Source organism: Ranitomeya imitator, chromosome 1 (genome assembly GCF_032444005.1).
Source record: "Ranitomeya imitator isolate aRanImi1 chromosome 1, aRanImi1.pri, whole genome shotgun sequence".
Classification (NCBI taxonomy): domain Eukaryota; kingdom Metazoa; phylum Chordata; class Amphibia; order Anura; family Dendrobatidae; genus Ranitomeya; species Ranitomeya imitator.
Window position 1 is genome coordinate 81,104,217 of NC_091282.1, and position 25,519 is coordinate 81,129,735.

Sequence of the window (25,519 nt, forward strand, 5' to 3'; positions counted from 1 at the left end):
ATTCCAAGTCGAAGTATATATATATATATATATATATATATATATATATATATATATATATATATATATATATATATATAAAAATTCCTTCAATTGAGAGAGATTAAAGCCGGTCTGTCCTCAGAAAATGTGGTAGTCATGTGTGAGGGCAGCATATAATCAAGGCAGATCTCACTACCCAATATACCAAAGGCACAAAACATAGACTTGTGCATTCTAGACCAGAGGCAACAACTCCGGAGCCTGTCACGTCCTCCAGCTCTCCAGTACATGATGGCTTTGCTCTACTGGCCTATATACACAGTAGATCATGAGTGACTATTACCTACCGATTCCTCCCTCTTTAGAAAGGGGTATCCAACTTTACAAGCAAACTCTGTATCTGACTCACAACTCACTTTTGGCTTATCCTATTGTAAAGAAAAGAGACCATGATTGCATATTTTACATAATACAATTTTTTTAGACATTTTTTCCATGAAAAACATCAGTAAATTCAAATTCTATAGTTTTTCTTTTTGGAAATGAGTAAAATGACATTTATTTTAGCTATTTGTTGCCTTAAATGGGTTATCCAGGCTCATCACTAAAGTCACTCTATGTGACTGCAGACTTGTGACTCTTCATATCGTACACAGTGTGTGCTGTGAGGATTCTCCGCTGCGATATGCATTCTCCTGGCCGCATTCCGACTAGACATGCGCGAAGTCTAGTCGGAATGTGGCTGTGAATATGCATGGCTCATACTTGTGCTCACATGTCCGCTTGGTCTCAGTGCTGGTATCAGAGAATCCTCACAATCCACACAGGGTGACTGCAGACTTCAGTGAAACGCCCAAATAAGTTAGTTTGTTAGCAATGTATTGTACGATCTAGCTGATAGAAGAAGCTTGAAACTGCAAAAACTGTAAATGCGCTGCTGGCAGAGCCATAGACTGTCAGACGTAGAACAGCCATACTTACGTTAGGTCAGCTTTATGAAAGGTATTCACTTGGCAGCATAACACTTCGGAGAAAGTCTACCTTTCATAAAGACCATCAAGCATAATTATAATAATACTTATATAATATGTAATAACATTAATAATAATAATATTATTAATTAATAATATTATAATAATATTATATAATACTAAACCTGATAGTGATACATAGACCACAGGTTGTCAGGCACAACTGAGGCTTAGTTATAGATGCCCCTAATATGGCTTAGTGCCTATATTTTCTGGCCAAACCTACACCCACCCCAGCTATCAGATATTCCCCTGACGAAGAGTTTGAATGGGACCGAAACGCGTAGGAAAAAGTTTTGATGGTTGACATGAATAGGGCTTCTCGCTTTGAACTCGCAAGTGTGACCCCGGCCTAAAGGTGAGATCTTGCCCATTTATTCTACCTGCACTGTTTTCGCCATGGGCATTTTATTCACCTAGTTAGTGTTTTTTACTAGGTTCAATTAAAAGGTTAAGTTTTATGGTACTTTTTGCTATATATATATATATATATATATTCCTTACCATGGAGTTTATAGAACGATTACCACCACTGCTGTCACCTTTGCTCTTACACCAATAAAACATCTGACCATTATAGTCAATGGCTCCACAGTGCGGTTCTTGTGAATATGGTTTTTTTACACTTCTTGAGCACTTACTCAGCAGATGTAACAAGCCATTTAAAAGAGGTTTTCTGCTTAATATTTGTTTTACCAGATATGTTGGTAACATTTTCTTGCGCTTCCTATTATGGCAGGTTGTCCTCCTGCACTTGTTATTGCCGCCTTCCTCGCAGACTGCGCCGCTCTCCTGGCCACTAAATGGCTGTACATCAGTCTCCTCCAATAGACGAAAAAGCCCTTTCCCAACTGGAGGAGAATGATGGAATGATGGAAGTTTCCACACAAAGATATCTTTGTGTGGAAACTTCCTGAAGAAGAAGCCTTTGAGCTTCGAAACGCGTTGAATAAACCACCCGAACACCCTAACAGTATATCTGGATCTATTATTTGTCGCAGCAGCGCAGATATAATCCACATTTCATTTATTATAATGTAGGGGCTTAGACGCAGATTTCACTGATGTGTCACTTATTAGGCTGTGTGCTGTTTTTTTTTCTCTCCATACAATGAATGATTTATCACCAGGAGATTATGATTGCCCTGTTTAACTTCCTTATGCCAAGCGGTGTCAACCATGCCCCCTCCTCTGAAAATCAACTTACTGTCAATAGACAATGCGCACAGAAATCTATGATGGGGGCTGTTGTGAATTCTGTGGCAGAGCTCCCTCCTGTGGTCACAAGTGGTACTTCGGCTGATTCTCTCTATGAGCTTCCGCTGGTGGAGGAGAGTGGTACTGCGGCTTCTGAGTTTCCTTCCTCAGGTGATGTGGTGAAGTCGTTAGGTGCTGCTCTATTTAACTCCACCTAGTGCTTTGATCCTGGCCTCCAGTCAATGTTCTAGTATTGGACTTGCTTCCTCCTGGATCGTTCCTGTGGCCTGCTGCTCTGCATAGCTAAGTTGCTCTTGTGTTATTTTTGTTTGCTGTTTTTTCTGTCCAGCTTGTTTATTTTGTTTTTCTTGCTTGCTGGAAGCTCTGGGACGCAGAGGGTGTACCTCCGTGCCGTTAGTCGGTACGGAGGGTCTTTTTGCCCCCTTTGCGTGGTTGTTTGTAGGGTTTTGTGTTCACCGCAAAGTTACCTTTCCTGTCCTCGCCCTGTTCAGAAAGTCGGGCCTCACTTTGCTAAATCTATTTCATCTCTACGTTTGTCTTTTCATCTTAACTCACAGTCATTATATGTGGGGGGCTGCCTTTTCCTTTGGGGTATTTGTCTGAGGCAAGGTAGGCTTATTTTCTATCTTCAGGCTGGCTAGTTTCTCAGGCTGTGCCGAGTTGCATAGGGAGCATTAGGCGCAATCCACAGCTGCCTCTAGTTGTGGTTGGAGAGGATTAGGGATTGCGGTCAGCAGAGTTCCCACGTCTCAGAGCTCGTTCTATGTTTTTGGGTTATTGTCAGATCACTGTATGTGCTCTGACTTCTATGTCCATTGTGGTACTGAATTACCAGCCATAACAGGGGGCCGGATCAGCTTTCTGAGCTCTGCTACATTAACCCCTTTCTGCCATCAGACGTACTATTGCGTCCATGGGGGGTGGGCTTTACTTCCCAAGGACGCAATAGTACGTCATATGCGATCGGCAGCGCTCACGGGGGGAGCGGCGCCGATCGCGGCCGGGTGTCAGCTGCCTATCGCAGCTGACATCCGGCACTATGTGCCAGGAGCGGTCACGGACCGCCCCCGGCACATTAACCCCCGGCACACCGCGATCAAAGATGATCGCGATGTGCCGGCGGTGCAGGGAAGCACCGCGCAGGGAGGGGGCTCCCTGCGGGCTTCCCTGAGACCCCCGCAGCAACGCGATGTAATCGCGTTGCTGCGAGGGTCTTGCCGCCCTCCCTCCCTGCTCCAGGTCCCGGATCCAAGATGGCCGCGGATCCGGGTCCTGCAGGGAGGGAGGTGGCTTCACAGAGCCTGCTTAGAGCAGGCACTGTGAAGGCTGCAGCGCTGCATGTCAGATCAGTGATCTGACAGAGTGCTGTGCAAACTGTCAGATCACTGATCTGTGACGTCCCCCCCTGGGACAAAGTAAAAAAGTAAAAAAAAAAATTTCCAAATGTGTAAAAAAAATTAAAAAAAAATATTCCTAAATAATGAAAAAAAAAAAAAAATATTCCCATAAATACATTTCTTCATCTAAATAAAAAAAAAAAAAACAATAAAAGTACACATATTTAGTATCGCCGCGTCCGTATCGACTCGCCCTATAAAACTGGCACACTAGTTAACCCCTTCAGTAAACACCGTAAGAAAAAAAAAAAAAAAACGAGGCAAAAAACGACGCTTTATTATCATACCGCCGAACAAAAAGTGGAATAACACGCGATCAAAAAGACAGATATAAATAACCATGGTACCGCTGAAAGCGTCATCTTGTCCCGCAAAAAACGAGCCACCATAAAGCATCATCAGCAAAAAAATGAAAAAGTTATAGTCCTGAGAATAAAGCGATGCCAAAATAATTATTTTTTCTATAAAATAGTTTTTATCGTATAAAAGCGCCAAAACATAAAAAAATGATATAAATGAGGTATCGCTGTAATCGTACTGACCCGAAGAATAAAACTGCTTTATCAATTTTACCAAACGCGGAACGGTATAAACGCCTCCCCCAAAAGAAATTCATGAATAGCTGGTTTTTGGTCATTCTGTCTCACAAAAATCGGAATAAAAAGCGATCAAAAAATGTCACGTGCCCGAAAATTTTACCAATAAAAACGTCAACTCGTCGCACAAAAAACAAGACCTCACATGACTGTGTGGACCAAAATATGGAAAAATTATAGCTCTCAAAATGTGGTAACGCAAAAAATATTTTTTGCAATAAAAAGCGTCTTTCAGTGTGTGACGGCTGCCAATCATAAAAATCCGCTAAAAAACCCGCTATAAAAGTAAATCAAACCCCCCTTCATCACCCCCTTAGTTAGGGAAAAATAAAAAAATGTATTTATTTCCATTTTCCCATTAGGGCTAGGGTTAGGGCTAGGGTTAGGGCTAGGGCTAGGGTTAGGGCTAGGGTTAGGGTTAGGGCTAGGGTTAGGGCTAGGGTTAGGGCTAGGGTTAGGGCTAGGGCTAGGGTTAGGGCTAGGGTTAGGGCTAGGGCTAGGGCTAGGGTTAGGGTTAGGGCTACAGTTAGGGTTGGGGCTAAAGTTACAGTTAGGGTTTAGATTACATTTACAGTTGGGAATAGGGTTGGGATTAGGGTTAGGGGTGTGTCAGGGTTAGAGGTGTGGTTAGGGTTACCGTTGGAATTAGGGTTAGGGGAGTGTTTGGATTAGGGTTTCAGTTATAATTGGGGGGTTTCCACTGTTTAGGCACATCAGGGGCTCTCCAAAAGCGACATGGCGTCCGATCTCAATTCCAGCCAATTCTGCGTTGAAAAAGTAAAACAGTGCTTCTTTCCTTCCGAGCTCACCCGTGTGCCCAAACAGGGGTTTACCCCAACATATGGGGTATCAGCGTACTCAGGACAAATAGGACAACAACTGTTGGGGTCCAATTTCTCCTGTTACCCTTGGGAAAATACAAAACTGGGGGCTAAAAAATAATTTTTGTGGGAAAAAAAAGATTTTTTATTTTTACGGCTCTGCGTTATAAACTGTAGTGAAACACTTGGGATTCAAAGTTCTCACAACACATCTAGATAAGTTCCCGGGGGGGTCTAGTTTCCAATATGGGGTCACTTGTGGGGGGTTTCTACTGTTTAGGTACATTAGGGGCTCTGCAAACGCAATGTGACGCCTGCAGACCATTCCATCTAAGTCTGCATTCAAATGGCACTCCTTCCCTTCCGAGCCCTCCCATGCGCCCAAACAGTGGTTTCCCCCCACATATGGGGTATCAGCGCACTCAGGACAAATTGGACAACACATTTTTGGGTCCAATTTCTCCTGTTACCCTCGGGAAAATACAAAACTGGGGGCTAAAAAATAATTTTTGTGGGAAAAAATTTTTGTTTTATTTTTACGGCTCTCCATTATAAACCTCTGTGAAGCCCTTGGTGGGTCAAAGCGCTCACCACACATCTAGATAAGTTCCTTAGGGGGTCTACTTTCCAAAATGGTGTCACTTGTGAGTGGTTTCTACTATTTAGGTACATTAGGGGCTCTGCAAACGCAACATGGCGTCTCATCTCAATTCCTGTCAATTTTGCATTGAAAAGTCAAACGGCGCTCCTTCCTTTCCGAGCTCTCCCATCCGCCCAAACAGTGGTTTACCCCCACATATGGGGTATCAGCGCACTCAGGACAAATTGTACAACAACTTTTGGGGTCCAATTTCTTCTCTTACCCTTGGAAAAATAAAAAATTGGGGGCGAAAAGATAATTTTTGTGAAAAAATATGATTTTTTTATTTTTACGGTTCTGCATTATAAACTTCTGTGAAGCACTGGGTGGGTCAAAAACCTCTAGATAAGTTCCTTAGGGGGTCTACTTTCCAAAATGGTGTCACTTGTGGGGGGTTTCAATGTTTAGGCACATCAGTGGCTTTCCAAACGCAACATGGCATCCCATCTCAATTCCTGTCAATTTTGCATTGAAAAGTCAAACGGCGCTCCTTCCCTTCCGAGCTCTCCCATCCGCCCAAACAGTGGTTTACCCCCACATATGGGATATCAGCTTACTCAGGACAAATTGTACAACAACTATTGGGGTCCAATTTCTTCTCTTACCCTTGGAAAAATAAAAAATTGGGGGCGAAAAGATAATTTTTGTGAAAAAATATGATTTTTTATTTTTACGGTTCTACATTATAAACTTCTGTGAAGCACTTGGTGGGTGAAAGAGCTCACCACACCTCTAGATAAGTTCCTTAGGGGGTCTACTTTCCAAAATGGTGTCACTTGTGGGGGGTTTCAATGTTTAGGCACATCAGGGGCTCTCCAAACGAAACATGGCGTCCCATCTCAATTCCAGTCAATTTTGCATTGAAAAGTCAAATGGCGCTCCTTCGCTTCCGAGCTGTGCCATGCGCCCAAACAGTGGTTTACCCCCACATGTGGGGTATTGGCGTACTCAGGACAAATTGTACAACAATGATTGCGGTCCATTTTCTCCTGTTACCCTTGGTAAAATAAAACAAATTGGAGCTGAATTAAATTTTTTGTGAAAAAAAGTTAAATGTTCATTTTTATTTAAACATTCAAAAAATTCCTGTGAAGCACCAGAAGGGTTAATAAACTTCTTGAATGTGGTTTTAAGCACCTTGAGGGGTGTAGTTTTTAGAATGGTGTCACACTTGGGTATTTTCTATCATATAGACCCCTCAAAATGACTTCAAATGAGATGTGGTCCCTAAAAAAAAAATGGTGTTGTAAAAATGAGAAATTGCTGGTCAACTTTTCACCCTTATAACTCCCTAACAAAAAAAAATTTTGGTTCCAAAATTGTGCTGATGTAAAGTAGACATGTGGGAAATGTTACTTATTAAGTATTTTGTGTGACATATCTCTGTGATTTAATTGCATAAAAATTCAAAGTTGGAAAATTGCGAAATTTTCATAATTTTCGCCAAATTTCCGTTTTTTTCACAAATAAACGCAGGTACTATCAAAGAATTTTTACCATTGTCATGAAGTACAATATGTCACGAGAAAACAATGTCAGATTCACTGGGATCCGTTGAAGCGTTCCAGAGTTATAACCTCATAAAGGGACAGTGGTCAGAATTGTAAAAATTGGCCCGGTCATTAACGTGCAAACCACCCTTGGGGGTAAAGGGGTTAAAGAACCCTGATTGCATCACAACTCCTACACCCAGTTAAATAATACATAGTTGGATTCAGGGTCTCTTTCCCCAAATTGTGGTGCTCTCAGATGATGCAGCACAAACCTGCTGACAGATTCGCTTTAAAAATATTTGTTTGCAATGAGCTATTGCCCAGTAATACAGTAGGTATACTATGAGAACCAAATTCTAGTAGTTTTGTTATTTCTCCACTAGGGGGTGATATTGCTGTATTTAGTATTTAATTAAAGAGTAACTAAATTTTGTATTTAAATATTGATCAGCCTTAATAAAGTTATGATTTTTTTTTTTTTTAGCTCCATTAACATATTTTGTTTCCTTCTATTGTTATAGCACCAATCCAGCCGCTGTCTTCTTCTGTTCTCGGTGCTGATCCAGTCGTCTCCTTCTGAGAAGCCAGATCGCTCCAGTGTTTGCTGGGTGAACAAATTAAAAAAGAAAATGCTGGAGTGGTGCTTTAACACCATGCTGAAAGTGATTGCTTCAGCCTAGTTCATACTCACAGATCCTTTCTCTGCTCCTCTCCCCTATTCTCAGACACTATTCCCTGTCTGCGTGTGGGAGAAGGGAGTTTTTAGTTATCGAGAAAGATATAAAGGACCAGGCAGATGAGCCAGCACTTTTAGATTTGTGTATTAAAGATAGGAGATAGACCATGCGGCCTGCAGTCACCACTAGTAGGAGCTTACACGTTTACTGCCTACTGGTTTACATTGTAATCAATGGGAAAACTGTATTCAGTAGGCTCGCATGCTCCCCCTAGTGGTGACTGTCAGCAGCATGGAGCGCTAAACACTACAAAGACACAGAGGTGCACATGAATGAGGACTTATACAGCTACATTTTTGCTGTGATGTTTGATCTGCACAGTTTACCTCTATTGCAGCTAGTATAATATTTGGGGAGTATTTCAAGGTTACAGTAGGGTTATATGCGCTGTCCCAGTTGTTCCTTAACATCACAGTCACGGTGAACTTGTCCTTGTTAAATTTTACAACCATCTGGTTAAAACTGGGAATAAATAGAAAAAATGAAACACATGAAGATTGTGACACTGCTGCCATCATGAAACATAACCCAAATTTTTCCCCATTTTTAGTAATATTTTTATGTTTTTCTTTCGGATAAGACAACTATTGCATAAAGTTGCAGCACAAAGGATCTGGAAGTTATAAAGATGCCCACACTCTCCCTTGAAGATCTTGTGGTTGTTATATTCGGTAATGCATTGCTATGTTTTGAATGTTGATTTATTCATTTTCTGCCCAGCAACAGTTAGCTGCGGACAGACAGGGTTAACAACTGGCCGCAGCAAGTCAATTTTTGTAGCAAATCCGCATGTACTGACAAACAAGTGCGGCGGTTAAAATGCAGTGTTTTGGACGCAGTGAAAATACGGTGCGTTCAAAATCGTGGGGATGTAGCCTAAGTGGCAGCAGGATTTCAGATTTCAGGTAGGGGGTCTAATGAGACCAAGGGGAGGACGAGGGTCTAAGCCCAGTCCAGGAGGCCTAGTTAAAGAGATAAAACATGGCTTTGGTAAGCTGAAGAAGCAGTGGCGCAGCAAGGGACATGTGGCCCTTAGCATACTGACTTTGAGGGTCCTAGTGAGGAGTTGTACCGACGCTCCTCAGTCACTGAGGTACTCACTGAGAGTAATTGTGAGGGGCCGTAGCGACACACCTCGACCCGTGCGGTCCTCACAGGGGAAGATGGAGGTTCCCATTATGGTTTGCTGGACTGCTGGAACTTGTAACTAAAGTAATATACGGCCACATGTATCCGTACAGTTCCTGTCTCTGCAGAAAGCAGAAGAAGCGTTCATGAAGTGTTGTGCCTGATATCTGATGTATAGACTTCTCATCGAGTTAAGAAAAGTTTATTTTTGGACTCTGGTCTCTAGTCAAACGTCAGCATGTGGTCTGCAGAGGCGTGTTGCCAAGGTAACAGCAGCACACACCTATCCAGGACCCCCACTTTCCTGTAGCACGATGCTCACCTCGCCCACGACTACCATCCCGCACCGTGTTACAAGACCACTGATATTTATAGGCTTTAATAGGGCATATGGATGTCCCCCACTCCTCTGAGCCGCTCTATATGAAGCCTTGAGCCATTTCTGCATTACAACGACATATACAGCACAAATATTACCTTTTGTCCCCCATAGTTATCTGCGCATCCAGTGCGAGGTCGGCTATACATCTCTTCTTAGCTCCACAATCCATTGTGAATGAAATCTATAAAATAAGCACAGGCATGCCGAACAGTGTTAGGACAAAGCGTTACTGTACTTTTCATAAAATCAGTATATCATCTGCTGCAGCTCTGCTAGTCTTCTCATTGAGTAGCTCTGTCTTAAATCATGTCATTAATTGACAAATATCTATACTGTGCATAGGCAGAAAGTTTCCAATCGGTGGGGTCGGGGATAGCCAGAGCTCACAAGTATCAAAGACTACATATCCAGAGCTTATTATGGAGAAAACTATCAGCAGATACCTCACAGTGTCATCAAAGCTACAGTAAGAAGCCTAGTAAGTGATCCAGCACTAGAAGCATTGTCTCAGTCCAAACTTTATATTGCTGGCAGCAAAACCCTTGTGACATATTCTCTTTAAATAATATATTTTTTACATTTGGAGATGAAATTTCCATGTTCTTCTTGCTATTTTCTTTGACAGAACATAACAGCTTCGGCAGCTAGATTTTTGCTGGTGATGTGTGAAGACGTGGACTGTCTTACCCCATCCCTACCCTGAAGACAACCGCCATATGCATATGTGTAATGTGAACAGTATTATGTGTTTTATGCATTTAATGTGTATGTGGCACCCCAGGAGTTCGGATACCACAGTAGTGCTGCCCTCCTCTCGGGGAAGGTAGTGCTATGCCTGGAAACAAAAGGGATCCCTTTGGCAGGTTATCCCACACACAACACATTCTGACTCCAGGCCAGGAGGGGGAGCTCAAAACCCTGTTTTAGGGGAGCTTCCCTGATATACATAGATCGTGGTCTGGAGGAGGAGTCAGTCAGTCTGAGAGAGTCTGGTGCGGAGAGATTGAGGGCTCAAGGAGGCTACGATTGGGCCTCCTAGGAGCCAGAGCACTGAAACCGGGCACTGGGAGCCCGAGGTTGTGGATAACTGCAAGGTCCAGAACCGGAGAGCATAGAACTATACGTGAACTTCCTGTACAACACCTGTAGTACAGCAGCAGTTAGAGCCTGGAGTCACCGTGTCTGAGAACCCAAGAGAATGGTTCAAGCAGCCTACCGTGCAGGTACTGTCCCAGGACAGGAGAGAAAGGAGTACCATGCCAGCAAACTACAGGGAGCAAGGGACCAGAAAAGCAGGGCATAGTGGAAGGCTCCCAACCTGACCTACCAAGGGGATTTCCACTTGTCTCCAGGCTGCCTGGACTCCATCTACACCTGTTGCGGAACCCTGGACTGTGGCCTGCTACCACCAGTAAACCAGGTAAAGACTGCAACCCTGTGTCTTCCGTTATTTACCGGCAACACATCATCCCTGTCATATACCTTGGGAGCCCTGGGGACCCCGCTTCACCTGTTGGAAGTGTTACCATCTTGCTGCTACAACATCACCCCAGAGGACCCCTTTAAGCAGCGTCGGTCCCTACCGACCAAAAACCACAGGTGGCGTCACGAACAATAGACTTTATTTACAATTCCCCTTAAAAGACCTTTCCCCCTTTTAATTGAGTCCCAGGGCCATGGACCGGGTCGCCGCCACCGTGACATCCCCTTTAAGTGCGACTGGACCCGGTGCCGAGTATCCCCATTGCCCTGGCGGGCGACTCATGTATAATCCCTATGTAATGTGTTATGGTTATGTGTGCAAATTGCATATTCGCGATCACGCTGCCGCCCGCTTCTGGTGCCGGCACCAGAGAATCCTGACAGCTGTTAGTGTGCGCACTATGAGGCCATGTTCACACAATGCGTTTTTTACTGCGGAACCGCCGCGATTTTGCCGCTGCGGGTCCGCAGCTGTTTTCCATGCAGGGTACAGTACAATGTACCCTATGGAAAACGGGAACCACTGTGCACATGATGCGGAAATTCACTAAAAAAGCCGCGCTGAATAGCTGCGGTAAAAAAGGACCATGTCACTTCTTTGTGCGGAACTGCAACGGTTCTGCACCCATTGACCTCCATTGTGAGGTCAAACCCGCAGTAAAACCCGCAGACGAAAAAAATATCTGCGGGTTTTCTGCGGTTTGTGGTGCAGAACCGCTGCAGCAGGAAGTGCGTGGGCGGAGTGTGGCTGTCCCCCCGTGCCCCAATCCCACCCCCCCATGCTCCGATGCTACCCCCCCCGTGCCGTCATCTCCCCCCCTTATACTTACCGGGCCTCCCGGTGTCCGTCCGTCCATCTTCTCCCTAGGCGCCGCCATCTTCCAAAATGGCGGGCGCATGCGCAGTGCGCCCACCGAATCTGCCGGCCGGCAGATTCCTTCCAGGCACATTTTGATCACTGTGATAACCTCACAGTGATCAAAATAAAAAAAAAAAGTAAATGACCCCCCCCCTTTATCACCCCCATAGGTAGTAACAATAATAAAATAAAGAATTTTTTTCCCCCCCCCACTACAGTAAATTAGGGGTAGGGTTAGGGGTAGGGTTAGGGGTAGAGTTAGGGGTAGGGTTAGGGGTAGGGTTAGGGTTAGGGTTAGGGGTAGGGTTAGGGTATTTTCAGCCATTTTAACCCTAAAAAACTTCCTAGAAAACACACAGACTCTGCAGAGAAAACTGCATAAAAAAACGCACTAAAAACCGCATCAAAAAACGCATCAAAAAACGCACCAAGAGCTGTGGTTTTTAGTGCAGAAAAAACAGCAGGGAAATCAGGAACGTGTGAACATGGCCTGAGGATTCACAAGCCTGCAAAACCCCTTTAATGAATCTTAAGAGCAGCTTTACTTAGTTTCAGTGACCTCACCCGCTCAGTATTATGTATAAGTATTGTCGGAAACGGCTTTTATAAATAAAGGAATTTCCTGAGCATAAAAAAAGGAAAAGTTCCCTTCCACATCCATGGGTGCAGGACGCTTACCCAAGACACTTAGTGCACAGTACGAGGCTATAGTGCTCAGTGTTATGACTACATTTCATTTACGCTTCATTTCATGCAGTTTAATCCCCTGGTTATCTAGTGCCATACAAGGGATCAAGTTCCGAGGGGATTATTTCCATCATACCGATGTCCCGTATGTAAGTATTTCTGTTGGTTCTGACGTCGGTCCACAGTTACTTGAATTTAAACGAAGACTGTTTCATGCGATTGTGACACTTCTACAGTAACAGATCCTATAATACCGCAATACTATGACACCAAGGTCAGTCAGGTGTTAAACACGAGAAATCGTTTCATTATCAGGACATTTATTTATTCATATGGTGATTATAGCACAGCAATAAGAGGAGGACTGAATCCTTCTAGTCAGTGACAGAATCTACTATATAATTGTCTAAAGGTCACTTCCGTCTTTCTGTCTGTCCTTCTTTCTGTCACAGATATTCATTGGTTGCGGCCTCTGTCTGTCAAGGAAATCCAAGACGCTGATTGGTCGCGTCAAAACAGCCACGACCAATCAGCGACGGGCACAGTCTGGAAGAAAATGGCCGCTCCTTACTCCCGCAGTCAGTGCCTGTCGCCCGCATACTTCCCTCCGGTCACCGCTAACACAGGGTTAATGCCGGCGGTAACGGACCGCGTTATGCCGCGGGTAATGCACTCTGTTACTGCCGCTATTAACCCTGTGTGTCCCCAACTTTTTACTATTGATGCTGCCTATGCGGCATCAATAGTAAAAAAAGTAATGTTAAAAATAGTAAAAAAAACAAAAAACCTGCTATACTCACCCTCCGTAGTCCGCCAAGCCGCTCGCGCCTGCCGCCATCTTCCGTTCCCAGCGATGCATTGCGAAATTACCCAGAAGACTTAGCGGTCTCGCAAGACCATTAAGTCTTCTGGGTAATTTCGCAATGCATACTGGGAACAGGAGATGGCGGCTGCCGCGCGCCCATCGCCACATCGCCATTGGATCCCAGGGGTGAGTATGCAACTATTTTTATTTTAATTCTTTTTTTTAACAGGGATATGTGGCCACACTGCTAAATACTGCATGGGCTACATGGCTGCTATATACTACGTGGGCAGTACTATATACTACATGGCTGCTATTTACTACGTGGACAGTACTATATACTACATGGCTGCTATATACTACATGGGCAGTACTAGATACTACATGGCTGCTATATACTACATGGACAGTACTATATACTACATGGCTGCTATATACTACGTGGGCAGTACTATATACTACATGGCTGCTATATACTATGTGAGCAGTACTATATACTACATGGCTGCTATATACTACATGGGCAGTACTAGATACTACATGGCTGCTATATACTACGTGGACAGTACTATATACTACATGGCTACTATATACTATGTGGACAGTACTATATACTACATGGCTGCTATATACTATGTGGGCAATACTATATACTACATGGCTGCTATATACTACGTGGGCAGTACTATATACTACATGGCTGCTATATACTATGTGGACAGTACTATATACTACATGGCTGCTATATACTACGTGGGCAGTACTATATACTACATGGCTGCTATATACTACGTGGGACTGACCAATATACTACGTGTCTGTGCTGTATACTATGTCGCTGTGCAATTTACTATGTGGCTGGGCAATATTCTACGTGGCTGGGCAATATACTACATGACTGGGCAATATACTACGTGGCTGGACAATATACTACGTGGACTGGGCAATATACTACGTAGACATGCATATTCTAGAATACCTGATGCGTTAGAATCGGGCCACCATCTAGTAAGATATAATATGCCAAATGTCATACTGATATGCACAACATCTTTAACCTGCTCCCGACTAGGCAATTTTCCACTTTTGAGCTTTCTTTTTTCCTCCCCTTTCTCCAAGAACCATATCTTTTTTTGAAATTGTCCATCCAGGCCGTATAAAGGCTTGTTTTTCACTTTAAAGTCCAGAGGCGGCAGCTTTACACAACTCTATCCGATGCTTGGTATTTGGTATTGTGCTTGGTGATGTAAGGCTGCATGTCGCTGCTTGGCTACTGACACCCGTGCCATGAAGGTCCCAGGGCACTGTTTTTGTGCTGATGCCAGAAGAGGTTTGCACTCTGCAGTCATTGAGTAGCAGAACTTTAACAACTTTTATTCACTATTCATCTCTAAACTGAACAATTCCACTGTGTAATTTTACGTAATCTTCAACTTCATTGTTCAGTGGCTTTGGTTCCTATAGTATGGATATAAATTATATATTGCTCTTGGTGGCGCTTTTACACAGTTACTTTCACACAGACACCTTGTGGCTCCAGAAAAAAATCTGTTCACTCCATGCAATGCAATACTCATTCACAAACTGCAGAGAAAGTGCACTGCATCATTGTCCCTGTGTGTCTGATATCTCAGCGCAGCGGGCGCAATGTCGTCCTTGTATCGCGACCAGTGCAGACCACATGCTACAGAGACCGGGACAGCTGGGGAATGGGGGGAGATGAGTTTTTTATAAATCAATGAGTACTTTGTGGAAGCCATCATGTGGTATCCCGGTATCTAGTCTACTGCTGCTGAGTGAAACAGTTGTAGTGTGGCAGTAGATTTGCTCCAGTGTGCCAGAACTACTTTGGTCACAGTGAGTTAGGAGAGGTAATACATTGCATGTGCGTACACTGAGGAGTCATAAATGTGCATTGTAATTTGTACTTTGCTGCCATCTACTGGTCAATGTATGCATATGAAAGTTAGACAAATAACGGGAACCTGTCACCCCCCAAATCGAAGATGAGCTAAGCCCACCAGCATCAGGGGCTTATCTACAGCATTCTGGAATGCTGTAGATAAGCCCCCGATGTATCCTAAAAGATGAGAAAAAGAGGTTAGATTATACTCACCCAGGGGCGGTCCGATCGGATGGGCGTTGCGGTTCGGGGCCTCCCATCTTCATACGATGACGTCCTCTTCTTGTCTTCACGCTGCAGCTCCGGCGCTTGCATACTTTATCTGTCCTATTGAGGGCAGAGCAAAGTACTGCAGTGCGCAGGCGCTAGGCCTCTCTGACCTTTCCCGGTGCCTGCGCACTGCAGTACTTTGCTCTGCCCTCAACAGCGTGAATACAGGAAGAGGACGTCATCGTAAGAAGATGGGAGGCCCCGGACCGGACCGCTACGCCCATCGGACCGGGACCGCCCCTGGGTGAGTATAATCTAACTTTTATTTCTCATCTTTCAGGATACATCAGGGGTTTATTTACAGCATTACAGAATGCTGTATACAAGCCCCTGATGCTGGTGGGCTTAGCTCATCTTCGATTTTTGGGGGTGACAGGTTCCCTTTAATCTCCTCACAACAAGCTGCCATAGAAATGACTGGGAGGAGCCTCCCAACTCACACAGGTCCTGTGAGCTGGTACAAACCAATCTCATCCTGTCTAGTCAAGGAAAAGGAATGAAGTTCCACTTATCGCTGAATTTATTCCAATCCATGCTGAGGAGGACATCACCCTTCACATAGTCCTCTCCATGAAAGGAGTGAAGCCTCAGTCAGGAGAGATAAGGCTGAACAAATGCTCCTGCCTACTTTTCCTATGTGCTTCTGGTCAGAACCAGCTCCATTGTGTCTGCCACCGCAACTCTGCAACATCTGGCGCCTCCCCTGCGGCTCACCGCAATTATATTAATTTGAGGGCCATAATACTAATTGGAGGGCTATTTGGGGGGCCATCGTACTATTTGGATGACTATGCGGGGGTCATTATACTGTATTAAGGCTGTATGGGGCCAATTATACTGTTTGGAGGGCTAGTAGGGACTATATAATGTGTGCTAGTGGCCACAAAGATGTATGAAATGCCACTGTACTGTATGGAGGGGTATGTGGAGGGCATCATACTGTATAGAGGACTGTGTCAGGGCCATAATACTATGTGTGGGGGCTATCCTACTGTGTTGCGGTCACTGTGGGGGTATAATATTTTACAGGGGGTAGTGTAGGTAGGGTTCTGGTGAGGAATTAACTGTTGGGGTATCTTGGTGAGTTTGGGTGGGCACATTCCAGCTTCATACTTTAATGGGGCCATGAAAGGAGTGTCTTAGTGTGTGGGAACACTAAGGGGCTTTAATGGGGAAAAATTAATGCCTGCAAAGTTATAGGATATGCTCTTATTTGAAACCGCCTAATGTTTTTGTTTTGTGTGTGTGTGTGTGTGTTGGGGGGGGGGGGGGAGGAGAGGGAGATAGGACTTCTGCTATGGGGACCCCATGATTTCTACATATGCCCCTGGTGTGGTCCTCAACATGTTGAAGAAAATAGGGTGCACCTCCAATTTTAAGGAAGTTGATTGTAAGTGAGTATCAGGGTGCCACACCTTGCATGGAGAAGGAATGTGGACTAGGAAGAGGAAGACCAAATAAAAAATGGTGTGTACACCTGATGCAATATCATAGAGAAACAATATATATATAAAATGTAACATTATTGGAAAACTTGGACATGCAAAAAATGAAACATTAAAAGCATGTATACAATATGGTAGTCATGCAACACCCCAGGACAGTATGTATATGGAACAACAGTCAACATGCAAAGCTCCACTGTTGTGTAAATGGGCAAAGCATGCACCGTACCTAATAGAAGCTATCACAGGGTCACAAAATGTGATGTACAAAATACAGGTCCATATATAGTTGCAAATATGGCAAAAAAAGCCCCTTGTCTAGGGGTGACCTGTAGAAATACAGCCAAATATAGGGAGAAAAATTACCAGCAAAGTTGAGTCAAAGCTCAATTCCTCTCTCCTATAAACACTGTCCAGCCAAGAGAAAATAATATAAAATATAACTTTTAATCATACTTTTATAAAAACTACCCAAAGAAAAAAGAAAAAAGTGATAAAGTGCATATTAAAATCTCATTTATCAACTTTATTGTCCATCCGGACCAACATCACATAGGGATATGGATACCTCATCTGACTAGAGGTCCCTATAAGTCATCCACTAAGTCCAATTCTGATCAGATTAGATGCCCAATCATGAATTACTAGACCGTAAATTGAACCATCCCGACATCATATATGATGCTCTTATTAGAGGGATATAAGCACGGTCTCTATGTGGACTAATCAGCTTGGTTGCATATCTTTGTTTGTCACACACAGAAAATATAAAGGAAAGATCTCACCCATCAAGCGTGCAGGCATCGATCATCACCTCTCTGTTTCCAAGCAACCAGGCTCCATAGAGGGAGTGGATCCAGTTATGACCTAATATGCCCTGTATAGGCTAGTATGGCCCTGATCCCAAAACTCCCGTCCTTACAAGGGCAGTCCACATCTGACCTTTAAATACAATAGCCCTATTTGTCCCTGTACATCCCGACGCGTTTCGTCTCTGCCACGACTCCTCAGGGGACCTCTATACTCAAATAGGGTACATAGCTACAACATAGGCAACTAGGGTTCTGTCCTGGTAATACTCGGGCTTGCAATGGCAATTCGTCACGCCCTCTTTAATTACCTTTATAAGCTATACACAGCACAATAATCAGGTGTCTAATCATGGTAACTCACCCAATCCAATACCGCCGCTTATACACGCCATCTCTAACACTGCACGTGTCTTCCAACATGGCCGCTACACTTCCGGTACACTCATATGAGGTCACCGCTCATCAACAACACCATGGTAACCGCTTGTGTCTATACGGCGAGCACACCAAATATGGCCGCTCTATATCCGGTTCACCACCCGGAAGTAGCTTCTGGAACGCATCCTGCGCTTCAAACCGATCAATTTCAGCGGCCGGAAATGATTTAGCAGGAGGACACCACGTATCAAAATCGCCATAGTAACCTGCTTGTGTCCATACGGCGAAGTATACCAAATATGGCCGCTTAATATCTGGATCACAATCCGGAAGTCTCATCTGGAACGCATCCTGCGCTCCATATCGACCTGTTAAAGCGGCCGCTACTTTTGGCAGCTTATTACATATTGCATTATCATATTTATATTATTCAAAATGGAAAAAGCATTAAGCGGTGGGATTGTCATATTTATTCATCTAAATTATGTGCTTATGAACCGTATTTCTGCACCGTTTATTCATCTAAATTATGTGCTTATGAACCGTATTTCTGCACCATAATACTCTGCAGCAGTAGGGAAATACATACAGTGGCTTGCCAATCAAATTACAATAACCACATTACTTAAACATTTTCTCATACTGCCAACATACAAGATAATAATAAATGATGTCAGAACCGGTGACATTAATTCAGAATAACGGGTAATAGCCTCAGAAATGGCATAATTAGGTAGTATAGATCTTACAATACAGTATTGACAGTACATTAACCAAAAAAATATTGACAGATTAACTCTCACTTATAGTATCTTAAACGAAACAACTATAGTTTAGCTGCTCATTCAGCCCCCTCGGAGCTACGCCTGATTTGCTCCGTAGATTGGAGGGTTTAACTGTGGACCCTGGGGTGCAATTAGGAAGTGTAGACGTAGAGGCTCTATACAGCTCTATACCCCACGAGAAGGGCCTTGAGGCGATTCAATACTTCTTGGGGGTGTCAATTTCGTAGCCACAATGAGTTTGTGCTGAAACTAATGCGGTTTTGCCTGACACGCAATTTTTTCCTTTTTGATCAAAAAATCTACCACCAGCTCAGGGGCACTGCGATGGGGTGCCCTTGTGCCCCCATGTACGCAAATTTGTTCCTGGGCTGGTGGGAGGAGACTTGCGTGTTTAGGAGTGAAATGGGGTGTATCGGGTCCATTGAATTGTGGACCCGTTATATTGACGATGTCCTGGTAATTTGGGGTGATTCTGCAACAAATTTTACATCATTTGTGGACACCCTAAATCGAAATGACTTAGGTCTTTATTTTACATCAGTTATGGACTCGTCAACACTACCATTCTTAGATATCTTGATTAAGAAGGGGGAAGACGGCACTGTGACTACGTGCACATATAAAAAACCTACCGCAACTAATGCACTACTCAAATGGCAGAGCAGCCATCCAACCCATTTGAAATGAGGGATACCCAAAAGTCAGTATCTCAGGATCCGCAGGAACTGCACCACAGAAGAAGATTTCGAAGTACAGGCCAAAGAGCTGCGTAATAAGTTCCTGGAAAGGGGATATCCTCCTGATGTCCTTAAGCGAGCATATAAGGAGGTTAAAAATAAGAACAGGTCTGAATTGTTGAGGCCAGCTCGTAGAGCTGACAATGAGGGACAAATGAGACTTATTACCACGTTTGATAATGGTGCACAGGAAGTACGCAAAATCCTAACTAAACACTGGTCCATTTTGCTTATGGATCCAGATATTGGTAATCAATTAATGGAGCGACCATTAATCACCTATAGAAGAGGTCGCTCATTAAAAGATAGGTTTGTAAAGAGTCATTTCAAAAGCCCTATATCTAAAACGTGGTTAACAAGTGACACAAAGGGTTGCTTCAGATGTGGACATTGTGTTGCCTGTTCCCACATTATCACAGGTGACAGGTTTACCGGTAATGTCACTGGGAAAGAGTACATGGTAAGAGAATTCATCAATTGTAGTACGAAGGGGATAATTTACAAAGCCTCCTGTGTATGTGGGAAAGAATACGTTGGGAAAACCATCAGAGAGTTCAGACGAAGGATAGGAGAGCACATTGGAGATGTGGTGCATAGGAGAGATACCCCAGTTCCACAACATGTCAATAGTTGTCAAGGAGGCAATACAGATTCTATTAAATTTATGGGCATTGAGAAAGTGGCGAGACCCATACGAGGAGGTAATTGGGACAAAATCATCTTGCAGAAAGAAACAAGGTGGATATTCCACTTGAATACTGTAGCTCCGAGGGGGCTGAATGAGCAGCTAAACTATAGTTGTTTCGTTTAAGATACTATAAGTGAGAGTTAATCTGTCAATATTTTTTTGGTTAATGTACTGTCAATACTGTATTGTAAGATCTATACTACCTAATTATGCCATTTCTGAGGCTATTACCCGTTATTCTGAATTAATGTCACCGGTTCTGACATCATTTATTATTATCTTGTATGTTGGCAGTATGAGAAAATGTTTAAGTAATGTGGTTATTGTAATTTGATTGGCAAGCCACTGTATGTATTTCCCTACTGCTGCAGAGTATTATGGTGCAGAAATACGGTTCATAAGCACATAATTTAGATGAATAAACGGTGCAGAAATACGGTTCATAAGCACATAATTTAGATGAATAAATATGACAATCCCACCGCTTAATGCTTTTTCCATTTTGAATAATATAAATATGATAATGCAATATGTAATAAGCTGCCAAAAGTAGCGGCCGCTTTAACAGGTCGATATGGAGCGCAGGATGCGTTCCAGATGAGACTTCCGGATTGTGATCCAGATATTAAGCGGCCATATTTGGTATACTTCGCCGTATGGACACAAGCAGGTTACTATGGCGATTTTGATACGTGGTGTCCTCCGGCTAAATCATTTCCGGCCGCTGAAATTGATCGGTTTTAAGCGCAGGATGCGTTCCAGAAGCTACTTCTGGGTGGTGAACCGGATATAGAGCGGCCATATTTGGTGTGCTCGCCGTATAGACACAAGCGGTTACCATGGTGTTGTTGATGAGTGGTGACCTCATATGAGTGTACCGGAAGTGTAGCGGCCATGTTGGAAGACACGTGCAGTGTTAGAGATGGCGTGTATAAGCGGCGGTATTGGATTGGGTGAGTTACCATGATTAGACACCTGATTATTGTGCTGTGTATAGCTTATAAAGGTAATTAAAGAGGGCGTGACGAATTGCCATTGCAAGCCCGAGTATTACCAGGACAGAACCCTAGTTGCCTATGTTGTAGCTATGTACCCTATTTGAGTATAGAGGTCCCCTGAGGAGTCGTGGCAGAGACGAAACGCGTCGGGATGTACAGGGACAAATAGGGCTATTGTAGTTAAGGGTCAGATGTGGACTGCCCTTGTAAGGACGGGAGTTTTGGGATCAGGGCCATACTAGCCTATACAGGGCATATTAGGTCATAACTGGATCCACTCCCTCTATGGAGCCTGGTTGCTTGGAAACAGAGAGGTGATGATCGATGCCTGCACGCTTGATGGGTGAGATCTTTCCTTTATATTTTCTGTGTGTGACAAACAAAGATATGCAACCAAGCTGATTAGTCCACATAGAGACCGTGCTTATATCCCTCTAATAAGAGCATCATATATGATGTCGGGATGGTTCAATTTACGGTCTAGTAATTCATGATTGGGCATCTAATCTGATCAGAATTGGACTTAGTGGATGACTTATAGGGACCTCTAGTCATATGAGGTATCCATATCCCTATGTGATGTTGGTCCGGATGGACAATAAAGTTGATAAATGAGATTTTAATATGCACTTTATCACTTTTTTCTTTGGGTAGTTTTTATAAAAGTATGATTAAAAGTTATATTTTATATTATTTTCTCTTGGCTGGACAGTGCAAATATAGGGAGACCACAAAGCTGTCACTGAAATATCTGTAGAACAAACAAACCACGTAAACCTATATAACATTCAATTATCATAGTAAATACCGTAGAGCAAACGTATGCACATATTGGTGATGTAAAAAAAAAGGGGGTTTATGCATGTGTAGTCAGTCAGTTTAAGATTTTGAATGCATGCTATGGAGATCACAACCCAGATAACTTGGGCGATAGTCAAGATGGAAGAAAAGGAATATACAAATGGGTAGTCAAAGAGGGGCCTGCGACCCTGATGGCAAAAGAGTAGTGGAGCTAGGAGAAGATATCCGCAGGCATACTGTAGCTACTAATCAGCTCAACATGGGAAGAGGGAATCAATATCACCATTACACACTGAACGGGAAACCACTGGGTAAATCTGACAGGGAGAAGGACTTGGGGATCCTAGTTAATGATAAACTTACCTGGAGCAGCCAGTGCCAGGCAGCAGCTGCCAAGGCAAACAGGATCATGGGGTGCATTAAAAGAGGTCTGGATACACATGATGAGAGCATTATACTGCCTCTGTACAAATCCCTAGTTAGACCGCACATGGAGTACTGTGTCCAGTTTTGGGCACCGGTGCTCAGGAAGGATATAATGGAACTAGAGAGAGTACAAAGGAGGGCAACAAAATTAATAAAGGGGATGGGAGAACTACAATACCCAGATAGATTAGCGAAATTAGGATTATTTAGTCTAGAAAAAAGACGACTGAGGGGCGATCTAATAACCATGTATAAGTATATAAGGGGACAATACAAATATCTCGCTGAGGATCTGTTTATACCAAGGAAGGTGACGGGCACAAGGGGGCATTCTTTGCGTCTGGAGGAGAGAAGGTTTTTCCACCAACATAGAAGAGGATTCTTTACTGTTAGGGCAGTGAGAATCTGGAATTGCTTGCCTGAGGAGGTGGTGATGGCGAACTCAGTCGAGGGGTTCAAGAGAGGCCTGGATGTCTTCCTGGAGCAGAACAATATTGTATCATACAATTATTAGGTTCTGTAGAAGGACGTAGATCTGGGGATTTATTATGATGGAATATAGGCTGAACTGGATGGACAAATGTCTTTTTTCGGCCTTACTAACTATGTTACTATGTTACTATGTTACTATGTTACTATGTTAACAGAAGTTCCTGCAGAGAGCCATGATAAGCGATGTATCCCAATGTTTAGGGGTGTGGGAGAGAACCCCACGCGTATCGCTATTCAAGACTGCTTCGTGAGGGGAAGCAGTGTAGGGTCATCATACCGTACGGGGTGGCAAGATAGGACGTCTGCTATGGGGCCCCATGATTCCTACATATGCCCCTAGTGTGGTCCTCAACATGTTCTGCGGAAATGTCTTTGAAGATCACACCCCACTGATTAACACCACTAAACTGACACATAAAGATGAGGGGGCCATATCTCAGGAATGGAGAGATGCGGGAACTGAATCAAAATAGATTACCGTATTTGGAACAGCGACACATAACCTTTTTAATATAGACAGTTGTTTTAAATGACAAATTCTGCTCTGAATATTTCAACATCAGCAAATACAAATATGAATAAAAAATTGTCAAGCACTTACATAGGCATTTACAATATTGGGGCGTTCTTGGCTCAGAACTGGACCGACTTCTGGATCCTTAAAATTGAACTCAACCGACACATTAATAGAGTTTAAAAAATCTGGCTTCTCCTATAATAAAGTGCAAAAAATTATCAGTAGGATTATTTTGCTCACATGATTTACAATGTTGTTTTCACCGGCTGATTTTGCATTGTTAATATTTACTGGGCCTCAAAAACCAGGAAGCCCCTTTCCAAATACCCTATTAGCTTCTAGTCTTTGGCTCCAACATACATTACGTGTAGTATAGATCACATACAAACAGAGTCTTTTGGTTTTAAACGGGACTGTGTACGTCTTCTTTTATCTTGGGAGTAAAATTGAACACTTGCTAGCAGGTTCAAGCCGAGATCACAGCAGATTGATATACTTAAAGAGTAACTGCTGTTTTAAGCAAGTTTACAAGATTTCTTTCTCCCCTCCTGCCCGTTTTGGAGGAGTAAGGAGAAACTGTCATAAAAAAAAAATTCAACACTGGCAACATTTTTGTACAACTTATGCAAGACAATTGTGACTTTCCCAAACAGTTTGTGCCAGAATTTGATGAATTGGGACCATGGTTTTAATATCAAGCTACACATATTACTTGCCACCATATAGAAGTCATGGTTCACACATTTTCCACTCCGCACGATCATGCCTTGTACCATCCTTCCGTTTGATTCAGTGAAAAGACTCCGTGATACAAAGCGATGTGAATCCAGAGTAATTTTGTATTCCAGGTCTGCAGACAGAATAATAAACATGCAAAAACGTCATCACTTGCAAAACGTACTAATTTGTTTTTGTTCCTCTTGTCTCAGACTCACTGAATGTTTCCAGTTTACTTGTCCCAGATTTAATAACGATATTAAAGCAGTATCTAGAAGAAATGCAGACGGTCTCCTTGTTGTTCCTATGGCAGTTTTTATGTTCCATATTTATGACATTCGGGGTAAATACCGGACTCACTTCCACCTCTGCAACATCCCGGGACCTGAAGAAGGTTCACAATGTATTTACGGTGGAATAAATGAAGATAAAACATTGGGGCTAATTTTACCCCGGTCACTTACGCACCTTTAGATAAAGTGAGACCTATAGGCATCTAATAAAAAAATATTCCAAAAATATATGTCTCTGTTACCTATTTTCTCTTCTTTTTCATACCGTTTGTATTTACTCCTGGTGTATAGATTTATGTTTTTGTCGGATTTTGCCAACATTGCTTTAATGCATATGGCCACCTATAGGACCCCCCAGCAGAAAGGCTGCTTCCTTGTCTTGCAGCTGTCTCGTTTCTCAGATTTCACACCATCAGCTGCAGTGGCTGTGCAAAATCATCCCAGCAGCAAAAGACGAAAAACACAGACCAGAGCAAAATCTGAAATATGACCAATTTCAATACCCGTGACTTTTTCCATGGTTGAATTTTTTGAGGAGCCATCCTTAAGATATAGACTTTGGGACATCATAAAAACTTCAACATTCCAAAATAAACAAAAAAAAAAAAAAAATAAAATACATCCTTAAGGTCCAGGTGCTCTATAACAATCCGTTCTACTTTTACTCTTTTCTACAATTGTAAACAGCTTTCAAGTAAGTGTATAGTGGTTAGAGAAAAAGTCAGTGTTTCACTTATAGGATTCTCATTTTATAGACTTTGGTTTTGGCGATGGGTTCTCAGCTAGCCCAATAGTAGGAGAGATATTTCTAGTAGAGGTGAGGAAATCAATTCAATACAAATTGAATTTTTGTTGAGTTTTTGGCAATTTGTTGCACTTGGAGAATTCAAACAATTTTGTGATTTGCTTTGAATGAATAGCCAAAAACACAGTGGCTCGCGATACTATTCACCCCCGTTGGCAGTTTTTGTGTTTAGCTGCCTCACAACCTAGAATTTG

At 43.1% G+C, this 25,519-nt stretch overlaps 1 protein-coding gene across 1 annotated transcript in view; it reads right to left on the reverse strand.

Moving 5' to 3' along the window:
• ITGA1 (integrin subunit alpha 1) overlaps nt 1-25,519 on the reverse strand; it is a 345,166-nt gene that overhangs the window by 33,903 nt on the left and 285,744 nt on the right. Inside the window, exons 16-21 of the mRNA XM_069748575.1 lie at nt 24,446-24,612; nt 24,227-24,360; nt 23,595-23,705; nt 9,521-9,606; nt 8,242-8,377; nt 330-410 (exon numbers count right to left, since the gene is read on the reverse strand). Of these exons, the coding sequence (XP_069604676.1) occupies nt 330-410; nt 8,242-8,377; nt 9,521-9,606; nt 23,595-23,705; nt 24,227-24,360; nt 24,446-24,612 (715 nt within the window). The remainder of the gene's footprint in view (nt 1-329; nt 411-8,241; nt 8,378-9,520; nt 9,607-23,594; nt 23,706-24,226; nt 24,361-24,445; nt 24,613-25,519) is intronic.